This window comes from Lates calcarifer, linkage group LG20 (genome assembly GCF_001640805.2).
Source record: "Lates calcarifer isolate ASB-BC8 linkage group LG20, TLL_Latcal_v3, whole genome shotgun sequence".
NCBI lineage: Eukaryota > Metazoa > Chordata > Actinopteri > Centropomidae > Lates > Lates calcarifer.
The window spans coordinates 17,883,205-17,898,241 of record NC_066852.1 but is presented as its reverse complement, the minus strand read 5'-3'; the positions used below and the strand labels follow the sequence as shown (position 1 = coordinate 17,898,241).

Below are 15,037 nucleotides of genomic sequence, written 5' to 3'. Positions count from 1 at the left end.
AGACAGAGGGACCAAGTGCAGGTTTCCATCCATTTTTCATGTCACTCCCAGGCATACATGAACATATACTGCACCTACACCCTCCACACATGCACATACATGAACAAACTCATAGATACACACACAATCACCCACATCACTGTTAATGGCCTCGCATAATTAGATAGAATTAGGTATTGCTTATGGCCAGATATATCAGCAAGTGGCTATGAATAACAGTGCAGTGGCATCATTAGAACATATGTAGTCTGAAAAAGCAAAAAAAAAAACAAATATACTACCCTGGACTGCACTATTAGCAAAATCAAGTATAAAGTTGTGTGCATGGCATAAATAGAAGATAAAAACAAATTAATTCTCTTATTTTATACAGCCAGCTGGAAAGTGTATGTCTTTCGTTACTGCACAAACAGGTGCCAAGGAAACATCTCTCCAAGATGTTAGTGAACATAAAGTGGCTGTGCTACAATTTCTAACTTGCTGTCTGAATGTGCCAATACACCCACCACAGACATCCTGGTAAAAAGCTGATAGAATTAGCTCACAGATTCCAAATGACCAAGCGCGTCCCCATGCATTGCTGAGCATTTCGACCGGCAGCCTCACTGTACAATAACTTTATGTCCTCTCCTTTATGTTGCTCTTCATATTTGTGAATGCTATGAAACTATTCTCTAAATCTATTCTCTAGAAGCCATTGACCTCGATCAATACCATGTATACCATGTATTGTGATTTAAGAATGAGGTGATTTTCAAATTCTTTCTCTCTCTCAATGTCTCTGTCCTATTTGCTTCAGTTTTCATATGAGCAGAAGACTGCAGGGGCATTAAAATTAAATGAGCATCACAATGGACTTCAAAGGGAAGCTGTGGCATAATCAGCGACAAATCTAAATCCACAGCATTTCAGCACTCTGAGGAGTGGAGGAGAAACTTTGCTTTGCCTCGGTTTGGTTGGTTGGGTGATTGGTTGGTGGCTCAGATGACAGTATAGCCAGCTAATTATAACCCTTCTGTAGCTGTGTAACTTGGCAGCAGCTGGAAGACCAACGCTGAGAGAGCAAGATCATAGTGCGTTTGAAGATGATGGTTAAGACAGTGGCAGCCAGCCGCCCAGCTACACAGCGGCTCTCTGGGTTGAAGCAGAACCTCAAAGCAGATATGAGCTGCTCTTCAATTTATAGCCAAAGCCTACTTCTTACGTCTTAAGAATAAAGACGATGCCCTTCATGGAATGTGCCACATTTTATATAGCATTGCACATAGTGTACACTATATAGAAAAACCATCAAATCAGTTCAGTGCAAGGGATTTACTATATACACCCCTGTTACTCAGCTGCTTTCATCTTGTGCCATCATTTCAGTCAATTCATTAGTCATGCTTTAAAGCTGCATTAGGTCAGAAGGGGTTGGAATCTGGGCGGCACAGCATTAACCTCTCAGTGGAAGATGTGAGGAAAAAGTTGAGGCAGCACATATATTCTGTCCTTCAGTCAGCGGTAGAGCATTGGCAAAGACCACAGTACATTCCAAATTGTGAGAAATCAGGGAAGATAAACGAAGAAAAAAAGAGGAAGCTTCAGAGGGGCAGTTTGCATGTTGGTGGTTAACTGGTTAACCGCACATTAGCGTTGAAAGCTGGTTCATCAGATTGTGATTACTTGTTTTGGCAGCAGTACCAAAAAAGTATCAATATTTCCTGTGGCTTTTTGGAGTGCAGGTTTTACATCACAATTACAGTTAATCAAATGTAATAATTATTTAAATCATAATATGGCCAAGCGCAATATCCAAATCGCAGGCGCCTCTATTTTTTGGATAAGGGTAAAATGTGTCACACAGCATACCACTGTTAATGAAGTAATGTGGTATTACACATTATGTGGTGTTACACCTACATATCATATTTTCCTGAGGAACTTGAAAATGAAATTCAAAAATTCCCACAATAATCGTGACTCATATTTCAATATCTATCAAAATATTTTTTTTCATGTTGTTCAGCCCTGTGTACATCTCTTTCTTACACACAACTTAATTTAGTGTCTAATCTAAGACGGAGGCATTTTCCAAACTACCCTTGCCATTTGCACCTTGCATACATTGCTAGCCTGTGTCCCCAATCCAACATGTGCACTACAGTCAATGGGGAGGCAATTCACAGCTAGCATATAAAGTGGTACATCTTTATCATTCTATAAGAGTATGTGACAGATTCTGATGTAAACCAGTTTTCCCAGGAATGTTGACCTATGAATCAAGTATTCAAGGATACTGAACACCTCCCCATTCTGCTCTTGCAGATGGACGTGACAGGCTTTAGGATATATGTGCACTTGTGTAGACAAGCGAGCCCTGCCCAGCTGCCTGTCAAAGTGAGAGGAGTAAGCTACTTGTCTACTTCTCACGTCGAAAAGACAAGGCTTGCAGGGCTATGACAGACTGCTTTCCCAGCCATAACACATGCAAGTCCATAAGCACAGGTACACACACTTCATAATAAGCCTGGTTGTTTCTCAGCACACAGCACAAACAAACACACACATAGAATGGACACAGGCAGTTTGTACTGCCCAGCATGGCGTAAAAATGAACTGTATGCTGTGTATATTAAATCTTATCTGTGTTCAATTTCTGCAGCCAGGATGTAGTGAATGGATATGCACAGGCCATCCAGCTGGCCCACCATTTTCATTTTGTGCCATTAAAAAGTAACCATTTCATATCATGTTACAGTTTGCAGCAGAGATGTTCAAATATGCATCAGATAGCATGACTAAAATTATTACCAGCTACCACCAGAGGTAAGGCAAGTCACAAGTTAAGTCTTGCCAGTAAAGTCCCAAGCTGAGTCCAAATCCTATAATTCAACAAATTCTATACCCCTTTAGGATCTGAAACAGAGTAATAGTATTTTACATTTAAAGAAATAATTAGTACTCTTTAAAATGTGTGTACTACTTTCAAATAAACCAACCCTAACATTTAAGAGTCGACCAATCAGGTGTGCCCTAGTATGCCATTCCCGTGACTAGGGTTTGGTGTTTAATAGCATTTTATCAAATCTTAATTCAGTTCTGTGCATCCACTAGAAAAAGTAACGATTAGTGCTGGCAAAGAAAGAGAAGCCTGCCTTCTTGTTTATGCAAGGTCACTGGCTGCTGTTGAATTGATTTAAAGTCTTATCTGTTGTCAGCAAAATAAAGACTTTTAAAATCATTTTTTAAAACTTTTGTACCTGAGGGATATATCAAGTGAATCCAAGCCAATGGGCATCAAGCAAAGTCATAAATCACTAGTGTTAAAGTCAAATTGGAAGTCTTTTTTGTAAAGGGAAGTTTAAGGTCAGATTCATGACTAGAGTTCAAGTCATATGACAATTTCGAAAATTACTGCTGTGTCAAGGAGGCGCTAAAGCATACACAGGGGTATATTTTGGGGTTGCTACTGACAAGTGTTTCAAGCTTCACACCATCGCACAATCACAGGTTATCAGTCTTCAACAAGCGAGAAGATGGCAGGCTCCAGGCTTCAAACAGTCCTCTCTACAAATAAGCTGACATCACAGATGCTACATCCTTATTTTCTCATAGTGAATGGATAAAGTACCCGTGTATAAGCATGTATGCTAATTTATAAGCACATATATGTGTTTGACTGTAAATTTGCCCATAAACGTGGGTTGTGCATTAATTCTGTGACTAAAGAGATCATCTGTGAAAAATCAGCGCCCACCTCCGATGTCAGGTCTGAGTTTGTTGTCATATCCATCTAGTAGGCTATTTAGGATGTGTGTGACGTCACTCTCGTACACTTTGGGAGTCAGCACCCACGTCTTGTTAGACACCTCATCATCGTCATCAGTCTGGAAGGAGCTGTGGGGAGGAGAGAGAGGGAGAGGGAGAGAGAGGAAAATGTATGCCATCAATAATTTCTTTTAAAAGGCGAGCAAGCAGTTTCTTTTCTAATGTGCTCTGCTTTCTCTACAAAGAAATGTTAAGAGATGAGAGACACAGCAACAGGAAAGTCTTTTGAAGATCTCAACCCAAGGTCAGGAGATAAACTAGTGAAAATTTTCATGGCTTTTCATCACCACATCATTACTCGACACACTGAGATTAATCTTCCCTTCCCATTTCGTCTGTTATTTCTCACACATTCAGTATAATAACAGTGTGGTGGAGAACATATATTCTCTCAATTCTTTCACACTATAAGGTTGTCTTTAATCACATATTCACATTGTTCTGGTCTTCTGCCCTTCAAACCCTCTATGCAAAGAGTGAAAATTCTGCTGTCTCCTTTATGTACCAGTCTACAATATACTTTTAAGTCACTGTGACATGTCTAAATTCTTGCAGCAATCCCATCTTGAGTAGAAAAATAATAGAGTATCTCTCCAAACATGTCTCCTTAGTTTTTTTAGTAGATTGATATTCATATCAGATATTTTGAACTTAATCCAATTAGAGGACAAATTCAGAGCACAGTGTTTTGATGAAGAACCCACCGATATTTCAAGACCAGTCCCATCATGCATTGAAATCAGATAAGACAGAGTACAAACAAACAGTGTGCTATCTGATGTCTGATGAGATGAAAGGGCTGAACTTATTTGCTTTTGATCCTTGCATTCCTGCATAGAGATGACATCTGGATTTTTTTTTCATAATCCCATGGTTCTCAGTCTTGCTGGTGCCATAGAATACTTGCATGAGATGAACCAATTACAAATCCACAAAATGCCACGAGGCTCATACACATATGCCCATCTAAGAGGATCTAAAATGGACCTACGTAAAGTGTTTGGCTGATGAAAATTATGTTTTCTCTGAAGGGATGTGCCAGTAGATGATTTAAAGGAGACAGTAATTCAGTTTGGAATTTGTCTTTGCTTATATTCATTAGGACTTACTCAGTATGTACAAAAGTGTGTCACCACACCAGTTGCGAGCCATTATCATCTATGTGATACATTGGTTTACCCATTAATTTTATCCACCTAGAAGCTTTGTGTGCCCCTTTTCCTTTCTATTGAGAAAAATATATTTGTGGTTTTAAGTACCAAAAATCATCAAAAAATATTTTTAACATCTCTGAGCACATTCATTTTCTGCCTGTTTCTGAGCCTCTCTTCTGATTGCCTGACTGTTTTCTGAGTGATGCATAGTTAGGCCTTTGTAGCCTACTGTAGCTTGGTAAGACACACCGGTAAATGCAAATGACAATGACCGCTGCTGAGGAAAAGGTAAAACAGTCAGCACTGAAAAGAGAGGAACAGGTGGCCACTGAACTCTAAAACTGCAATCCCTGTGAGGGCATACAATGATTGTGAAGGATTTCCTCAACATTTTTCTGTCTTGTAGCTTGCTAGCTTATAGCGACGGACTGACCGCTTGGTGTTGTTTTGTTAATTAAGTTTTAACAATAACAAAAAGAAAAGATGGGCTGTTTTGAGGGCATGGCTGACAAAAGTCCTGATGGCTTATTTAGAGACTCATATTCTGAATATGTGTGCATTTTTCCCTATATTGAGCATTTTATACTTTCACAGTATTTATATAGCTCCTAGACCTGCTTAATAATCAAAAATGCCATAGAAATCTCACTTTCTACAATATGGGTCCTTTAAGGTAATGTGATTAGATAGTCAACATTGTCAACATTGGTCATGTAAGCTCACCACAATTTAAGTCAAGTAAATTCTACATAACGTTACATTGTCACCCAGGCAGATTCATCATGAATCAGTCTCATGAATTCCTTCTTCTGTTAAGGCTGAAACAAGTTCAATAACAGCCACTCTGTCAAAGTGAGATGTTCTGCTTTTTATTTGGTTCCATCCAAAAAAATCTATGTGACAGGCCTTCAAAGAACAAAAACATGAATGGAGGCAGTTTAAGGCTGTTTTCACTCAATAGAAACTGGAATTTGACAAAATGGCCAGGCCAGCGAGCAAATCAAAATAACCTCTTTTTAACCTTTTTTCTTACGAGTGTCTTTCATGTCATGAAATTGAACACAACTAATACATATTTTAATTTAATTTAAAATTCTAACATTAAAAAAAGCCCTTATATTAATTTTTCTCTTATCACTGCCAAACCATCTGTTAATGTCACAGCACAATACCTGCTACAGCCACATACTTTCTTGGTGAGTAAAGTATATGTTGCTTGACCAGACATATTTTGATGAAGGACTAGATAAAGTAAGAACTGAACTCAAAGTACTCAGTTTAATTACTGTGGAAGTATAAAATAACTTCAAATTCCTCCCACACACCAAACCAAACCCATGAGATATTTAGGCAATTGCAAGAAATATATATACTTCTACTGTCAGGCCCAGAATTTGAATGAAAGCTTCCACAATCACCTTCACTAACAACTAAAGCTCTCCATCAGTTTTCAACTTAGTTACTCTACAAAAATAATGAATACATTTCCAAGATGGCAAAGTTTAAAAACTTGACAACAGAATTGTTTGTCAAATCGTAAAAGAGGGTTTTTAGGGGCCCCCCCAAGCTTCTGTGAGAGCTCGAGAAGATAAGCCTTTTCCTGAGTTTACTTCCTCATCTCAGACGTCTCAAACTGAAAGGATAATGATGTCTCAAGAGCCCCCGACCACAAATACCACCACAGTGGAGCAGTAAATGTTTTTTCCTCCTCTCCTACAGACACATATGATCTTGGTAAATTATAAGTCTGCAATAAAGGTTTATTCTTTGTTAGAGTAGATCTTTTTCAAATTTGAGACCTGAATACAAGATTGAGACATATGATCTCTGATAATGTATTAGGGGCAATTAATATGCTGACAACAACATGCTGCCTTGGAGCAGGACTATGTCAGGAGACTTAGCACTACTTAGTGTTATCTGCAATAAAAAGGAAGATTTTTTCTGCCAGTGGGCAGGGCTGAGAAGACAGAATGAGAAGAATAAACCAAGGATGTACATGATGTGTGTTTGTTAGTGAAAGTGCCAGATTTACGTACATGAAAGCACAGACTGAATTTGCGCTGCATCTTTTCATTCAATTTGTGCTACCACAATCTGTGTGTAATTAGTGTGTGATTTACTAAGACAGCAGTTTATTACGCAATCAGCGTCTGGGCCTGCCTTCTAGACGTGTTTTGTGCATGAAAGGAGAGTTGGAAAAAAAAACACAGTTCAGTGGTGGTATTTTTTGTTGAGATTAACAACCTCAAAATAATGTAAAAACAAGATTATATTACATTATGTAAAAGTAACAGCATTCCAAAATACTTAGTACTACTAGTAGTGATACTTACTAAGGCCACAATGAAATTCTAATTGAAAAATGTGATGTTTATTACTGATTTTAATCATAATATTGACTTCAAGAGGGGTTTGTGAAACTACAGCAATAGAGCCATGCAACTATTACTTGTAAGAAAAGACAGACCTATCTTGACTAAACATGAAACAAGAACTATGCACCACCTACTGTAGCTCAGATATTTGGCACAAACTCACCAGAAAACATGAGGTCTGTTCCAAATCTCAGTTATTTTAAATCAAGGCTTTAAATGCCTTTGTTCTATTTATCTTGTCTTAATGCCTTAAATCACCTAGCATGGACTCCTTGTTGTATAATGCTTTGCAAATCAACTTGCATTGCCTTCAGTTGCTTTATCAAGAGTCTGTATCCTTGCACTAAGGCAGTATCACAAGTGTAAATATGCACATGGTCTTTCCAGCTAATTTTCATGCCAAGTAAATAAATACATAAAATAAAATAAGGCTGAAAATTGTAAGAACCTTGGTAATACTTCAGTGGGGTGTGCAATCACCCATACATTTCATATCTCCAGTTATTTGTGTGATCTTTCTTATATGCATTAATGAGAGGCCTACTTTACTAATTAAATGCAAGTTGTGAAAGCCTACATTTGCAGCTGTCTGAGACCTGAATGCATCACAAACAAGGCAGAGACAAAGGAGAAAAGTGATAGAAAAGCAGACCATCCCCAAGCCATTGCAGGTCTGGATCACTTGAGCACCCCCAGTAACCATTGGATCAGATCAGGGACATGGCCAGTAGCACAAAAGAGCAACCTTGAAAAAAATTGTAAGCTTTCAGCAATGCTTTACAGCAATTAGAGTAAAAGAGACTTCTGAATGAAATAATAAAGAATGGTGGAAATGGAAAAAACACTGTTTCCATGGCAAAGCACAAAGATGGAAGCCCTGATAGCTTTCTCATGTTCTTAGGCTAGGTGCAAGGAATAACGTTTTGACCAGTGATCTTTTTTAGACTTCATGAAGTGCCATTAAGTGCCATCCATCTAAAACATTAAATTTAAATTATTTTACTCAGGTGGACCCTTTTACATATGCCTTACTGAATGTTATTAAAAAAATATCCAGGGAATACCTAGCTCTGACACAGTCAGACAGGCAGGCAGGCAGGCAGGCAGGCAGTTAGATAGATAGATAGATAGATAGATAGATAGATAGATAGATAGAGAGATAGATAGATAGATAGATAGATAGATAGATAGATAGATAGATAGATAGATAGATAGATAAACAGGGAGGAGAAAGCTGTGAGAACCTGAAAATCTCTGGCGTTTTTTTAGGTTGCTGCAGTTTTATCATCTATATTCATCTTGCAGTGTATTTCTGTGTATATGGAAATACTCCAAAGACGAGCAGATCAAAGGAAGAGCCATGTGTGCTCCACTGCAGGCAGATCTGAGGTTTTGCCTACTAATTCGGTACCTGAGGGTCCACAGAGAGGCTTGAGCCAGTTATGTGTGTGTGAGTGTGTGCTGTTTTGTTCGTATTTGTGTTTGTTTTTCATGCATATGTATGTCCATGCCTGTGTATGTAGTTGTGGAGAGTGCTAGAGTTGCGTGTTGTTTTCACAGCCACCCTCATTCAAGGACAATCTGATGCATTCTACCCTATTTCACATCATCAAGAAGCACTCTCCGTCTGCTCCATATGCAGTAGTCAAAACCTGCCCCAACTATAGAGCAGATCTCAATCAAAATCTCATCTCAGTTTTCATGTGACACAGCAGAGCACTGCCCCCACCCCCTGCAATTTTACATATTCATAAGAAGGTCCAGGGAGGAAAAACAGCTACGTGTCTACCGTTACAATCCACATCAAGTTCCCTTGAGCTATTATCTTGGCATGTTTTATATTGTAGCTAATAGAGAAACCAAATCTAATGAACCATCATGCTTATCATTACCTAACATGAAATTAGTTTTACACCTGTGGCAACAACACAACATACAACTCTCGCACATCAAGTTATTGCTACAAAGTTCCTTTCACAAGCTCTGCCTTTAATAAAAGAAAATAACACAATACAATGGCCCCTTTTTACCAATTAACAAACTGTAATCAGTTGAAGTGGATGTAAATTGTTCTCCTGCTAAATGAGTCAGGCTGTCACTTTTGCAAAAATGAACATACTCAGCTATGGCGCTCACATACAAGACTGTTAGCACCCAAACACCTGGACTTTGCATGTCTGCTCAACTTATCTGACCCCTGGTCTATTTACAGGCTTCATTTAATCCAGTCAAAAACCAGATCACAACGATCAGCTAATATCTGCATGCAAGACTGACTTGCTTCTGTCAGTGGATAACTACACTAAAGCAGATTAGGCCAGTTTGTAATGGTGGCAATATCATTAAGGGCCAATTTTTTGGGACTTTGAAATGTGAGGTTAAAGAGTGAGATAGAGAGTGATAGAAGGGTCAAATACTGCAGTGAATTATGATGAGTCAACATCTAATGCAACTTAGATGAATGTTTGTAGTCAGTAATAAATTATCTCATGCATAGAAAAGCAGTCCATTTACTGCATATTACCGCAGAGGGAAATAAAACATCAGTGGACCAGTTTTAAAAGCATCCTCAATTCACCTGCTGTGTACTTGTATCCTTAAAAAAGAAAGTCACAAATCCTTCTGGATTAAGGTAAGCCAAAAAAAGACCTATATTTATCCACAGAATCTCTTAGGATGAAGACAGAGTTATCAGGTCTGAGACATAAGAGATGACCATTTATTGTGATACTTACTGGGCTGATTAAATGGGAATAATCACCCCTGCTGTTAATTTAAAGCCTCCCCACTCTATCCCAGAAATCTGAAATCGCTCTGACCTTAATACCTCCTGGGTCATGGACATAACAGACAAGGCACTACGAGTTTCTACTGTCCTGTCAAAACTATGTCATCTTAAATCGACATAGGAAGAAGAAGATTGTCATCTGTGTGCTATCAACTCAATTTTAGGAATTTTGAGACTTAAATAGTCATTATAGGCTACATGACAGATTGACAGTTTGTCAAAATGATATGTTCCACCCTCTTTAAGTGATGACAAGAGGCAGATAGTATGAGAGAGCACGATTGTGTCCAGTGCTCTGTGGGTTTCCCATTTGAAGGGATGGGATTTGATGAGAATTTATGCAGGTTGGGGATAATGGGACTGCAACAAGTGGTAGGTGGAACTGAATTGGATTGAATTCATAATGTTGGCATAAAATTTGTTCCCATGTGAAATATGTCCCATATCATCTACACTTACAGAGGCTCAAAAGGATACCACAAATCTATATTCATTTTTACCAGATGGGATTATTATGTACTATCTCAGATGCTTGTTGATCAAATGTGAACTTTTTAAAATGAGAATAATAAATTATATTAGAGAATTCAAATATATGAGTGCAGCTAAGGTTAGAAAGCTAAAAAGGGAAAATACAATAATAATCTGTAGTGTGTCCCAAATTGTGGTTATATAACAAAATTTACCTGCCATCTGAAATGCTTGAGGTGAGTTTACAAAACAGCAAACCTCCCCCTGCAAAATTACAAAACCTGAGCCCCACTAGAGCTTCCTCAATCTGACATCACTTCCTCCTGTCATGGCCAACCGCCCCCCACCCCCCCACCCCCCCCACCCCCATATGGCAAAACATTTGCAACAAACTTTCTTGTAGTTCTTCATGAGGGTGTTGTGCCAACTGTGAATGCTGTGATACCTTAGATACGAAACAGTAATATACTGTGCACTGAGGTTAATATGTGGTGATGCAAACAGGCATCACTACACATAGTAACTGTCAATGAGTCACAAAGTAGCATAGATTACTGAAAGCATGCCCAAGGCCTTGAGAGATGTCTTATGTAAGAGGTCTCATACATGAATCACAAATGACTTCCAATGCAACTTACTCAACAATGGCTGTCTCTTAATTAATATATAAGATAGGACAAGCATATAGAGTGTTTGAAAAGAAAAAAAAATCTTGCTGTCACAGGGGATAACTAAGATTTGAGTCATAAATGTGACCTTTATACAGGTGTTTACATCAAGAGCTCACACTTGGCCTCGTTATGATTATTCAAGAGGCATCCAAATGTTACAGTTCAGTTACTCATGCTCAACTTATAACATCCATAACCTTCCCAGAGAGCTCCATTCTCATTCAATGGCACAAGGTGTAGTGTTTACTCGAGCATATTGTGAACGCTACTTGTGCATACGATTAGAAATGCACACAGGCCTGACAGTGTAGGCTGGGCAGGGAGCCCTGAGGTTGCGATCACCATGACGGTGATTGAACGTCGACTGATTTATCTGCCTCCATTTTTCACCCTCCAGCAGCAACAAGACGAAAGCGATGCGAGGAGCCTAACCATCCGCTTCCTCTTGACTGTTCTTATCTTAGTACACAGGAATAAATGTCTTGACAGGGACAACCAAACAGCTTCTTTCAACAAACCCTAACCTTATAGTTACAGCTGGAAATGGAAGCCCTTTGTTTCTCTCTCTCTCTCTCTCTGTGTGTGTGTGAGCAAGACAAGCATCAGTTCCAAATGTGTTATCCCTGTCTTTATTGTGCCTTTACACTTGGATTCTCTGTGTGATTGTCTGCCATTTTGAAATGCTTTTTTATTTCAAATACGTGGGATGAAACGTAACCTCCTCCCCATTCACACTCCAGCTGTCTTTATTACAAACGACCGTTTGCATATATGTAATCGAGTTCGGCCACATCCGACACATGCGTTCAATAATGAGGCTTTGTCTCTTAGAATAGACTTGATCCTTGAAGACAGCTTAGCAGAGACTATGTGTAGCCTTAGCTTCACTCAACTTAGCCTGCCACTATGCTATTTCTAACACCGGGCAGATTGTGAGAGACGCTGGACCAATCGTCCCTTCATAGAAATGTTTATCCGCAAACATGTCCGGTATTAAATCATCTGATGGCCACAGACTAATATTTAAAGCAGTCAGTCAGTCTGCTTTCTGTAAGAAAATAAAAATAAAAAAACATAAATATGATGTTACACGAAATCTCTCGGTAATACGATGCATGTGTCGCTGTGGCCATCTCTGAAAAAAATAATATCACACTTCCTTGCCAAACCACAAATATACATGTGATGTATATACTCCACATGTCTTGTTTTTCTACTAAAACTAGACCCCCCTCAGCTCTACCTAATCGTTCAGGATTCCACTAATACCAGGGCTGGGTTGGCATTAGATGGGAGGCACAGCAAAAAATGATGTTAAAATAAAAAACAAGCTACCCAACAGAGCCGACACGGAATAACGATTTGAGAGTGAATATTACGCGTTAGTATCTTACCTTGTAGGGAGATTAACGACAATAAAGACCCAGAGAAACAGCTTCAGGGGGAGGGAAGGCTTCGCCATTGCTGTCGAGCATTTGGAGGCTATATTGGGTGAAGCCATCATCACCATCTTCGTTTCCTCTTTTTTGCAGATGGACGTGTCCGTCTATTTACTGTGTTTCCTCTCTACGATACATTACGCACGTTAGCGGGTCGGCAAATCTAGACCCGAGGCGGACGTGCGGTGGAGCGAAATCAGCCAAAACAAAATCGATGCGAATTGAAAGCTTGATTTCGTGTCGCTCGTTTTTTTGGTTACGTGTCTGTTGCTGAATCGACAGCCTAACAGGGCCCTAAAAAACTGCTACAGACGGCGAAGCCCCCCCTCGTAATAAGCTACTCTGATATCAAGCAGTTGAGAAAAACCAGTGGAGCCTCGGTCTGAATGCAGATTAACACTGGGGTCAGAGAGGAACTGATGCACGTTGCTGCAGCACGGATCAACACATGCGTGGTTTCACCAAGCGGAAGCAGAGCTCCTTAGAAATAGGGGGAAAGCTTTAGCTTGTTGCTATAGGGAAAAAAATGTAGTTTTTATTTTTTACTGCCAGCACAGACGCTCAGTCACTTGATGACTGTTAATAGAAAACATTTCAACATGAAAAAATATGATTAAGTCACACTTATAACTTAACTTAGCAATAACTTAACACTATTTCTAATAATAAAATAAATAAATAAAGCTTTTTGAATCTTGAATCTTGAATCTATTTGGCAGTTACCACCAAATGACACGATTAAATACAGGGGCTCATACCGTTTGATCTTAGTTAAGAACCTGGGGTCTCCAACAGGTTAATGAGGAACAAATTATCCATCTGATCCACCATCAGTGACCACAATGGATGTGAAGACTGCGAGTCTTTCCCTGGCACTTACCCTGCCAACAAGTGCAGTCAGAGAAACTATAAGCAATTACAAAAATCAGTCGAAAAAGTGTGTGTGCGCGCCTCTTTGTGCCCCACAGATCTATTTGGAATCCTATAAATGAGCTGCAGGCATGAGTCCAGTCAAGTCACACTTTCAGCACCTTGGACAGCTCTATTAGTTTCATCTGCATTACAAACCACCAATCAGCACCAAGGACAGCTCCCGTCAGTTTGTTGCTGCTTAAATCTGAGGGATGCTGGCTCTCACTCCCCAGTTGATTTAACAGTAAATAAATAAATACTGTCATCTCTAAAACTGAGGCCAGACATTAGTTTACTTTGCTGATTAGTTTACTTTGCTGTCTCTTTTGTACATTGATTGATTGTTTGACTGAATGAGTAGGAATGCAACTCATGCCAGGGGATATACTTAAGGGATATATTTATGTTAAGGTAACATACACAGCTATTTTATGATATATATAGTTTGCCAAGTCTTATGGCATATTTTTTAAACCAATCCAGGGAGAGCATCCTGAGGTTTGCATTGTCCTTTATAAGGTTCTCTATTACCCATTTCAATATCCTTATGTAAGAATGCTAATGCTCCTGCTTTGTTGGGTGTAACTTCTTTCCAAGGAGTCCTTGAAGGAATGTTTGAGGAAAAAAAAGTGTTTATAATCTAAAACTCAGAATGGTTGCCTGTCCCATACTGTCTCCCCTCTTACATTCTCTCTCACTCTCTCTCTGTCTATTTAGCATTGCTTGGGTGGCAAGTCTCAACTCTCTTTGGACTGTTACTTCATGAGAGCAAGGACATATAGAGGTAAGTGAATAAGTAAAACACTGAGAGTGAAATCAGTGCTAGTTAGGGCTGTGTTTGTGACATGAATGACATGAGCAAAGCAGGTCACATGTCCTCAGCAGCAATGCTCTGGCTTTTGTTCTGACATAAGGACACATTCACATCTTTCCTTTTTCAAGTGTGTATATACTAAAGATAAATTTCATCTAAGCTGCCTGGAAAGACCAATTGTTTTCATATATATAAACATAGTGAGTTATAAAATAGCTAAAACAAAATCATGTAGATAACATGAGCATTTTTGCCCTTCCGAACTGAACATATGGTATTTTTTAAACATTCTTGTCCCTAATCAAAAAAAGGTTAATTGATCTAATTTAAAATGAAACCCCCTCAAGCATTAAAGCTGATTAAAAGCAAGTACCAATAAGCATGGCAGGTGCAGTCAAAACAAGCAGGTGCTTGCAGAGTTGTCATCTTGCCGTGGCACATTAGTCCAAATTCACCTCTGAACATTTATTCCACAGGCATACAGGCAGTGAACATGCTGCACTATCACTTTTAAAGTCCCATGAGGGCTACAGCCATGGTAAACACTTGCACTGTTTTTTTTTCTCCATATGTTTGTGGCGTTATGAACTCATTCACTCT

The 15,037-nt window shown here is 39.1% G+C and overlaps 1 protein-coding gene across 4 annotated transcripts in view; it reads right to left on the bottom strand.

Moving 5' to 3' along the window:
- The window catches only part of gabrg2 (gamma-aminobutyric acid type A receptor subunit gamma2), a 50,074-nt gene extending 36,911 nt beyond the window's left edge, over positions 1–13,163 (bottom strand). For all 4 annotated transcript variants that reach the window (XM_018692079.2, XM_018692080.2, XM_018692081.2 and 1 more), the window contains exons 1-2: positions 12,667–13,163; positions 3,740–3,879 (exon numbers count right to left, since the gene is read on the bottom strand). In XM_018692079.2, coding sequence (XP_018547595.1) covers positions 3,740–3,879; positions 12,667–12,782 — 256 coding nt within the window. In that variant the 5' untranslated portion in view covers positions 12,783–13,163. The remainder of the gene's footprint in view (positions 1–3,739; positions 3,880–12,666) is intronic.
- Between the last annotated feature and the right edge of the window lie 1,874 nt (positions 13,164–15,037).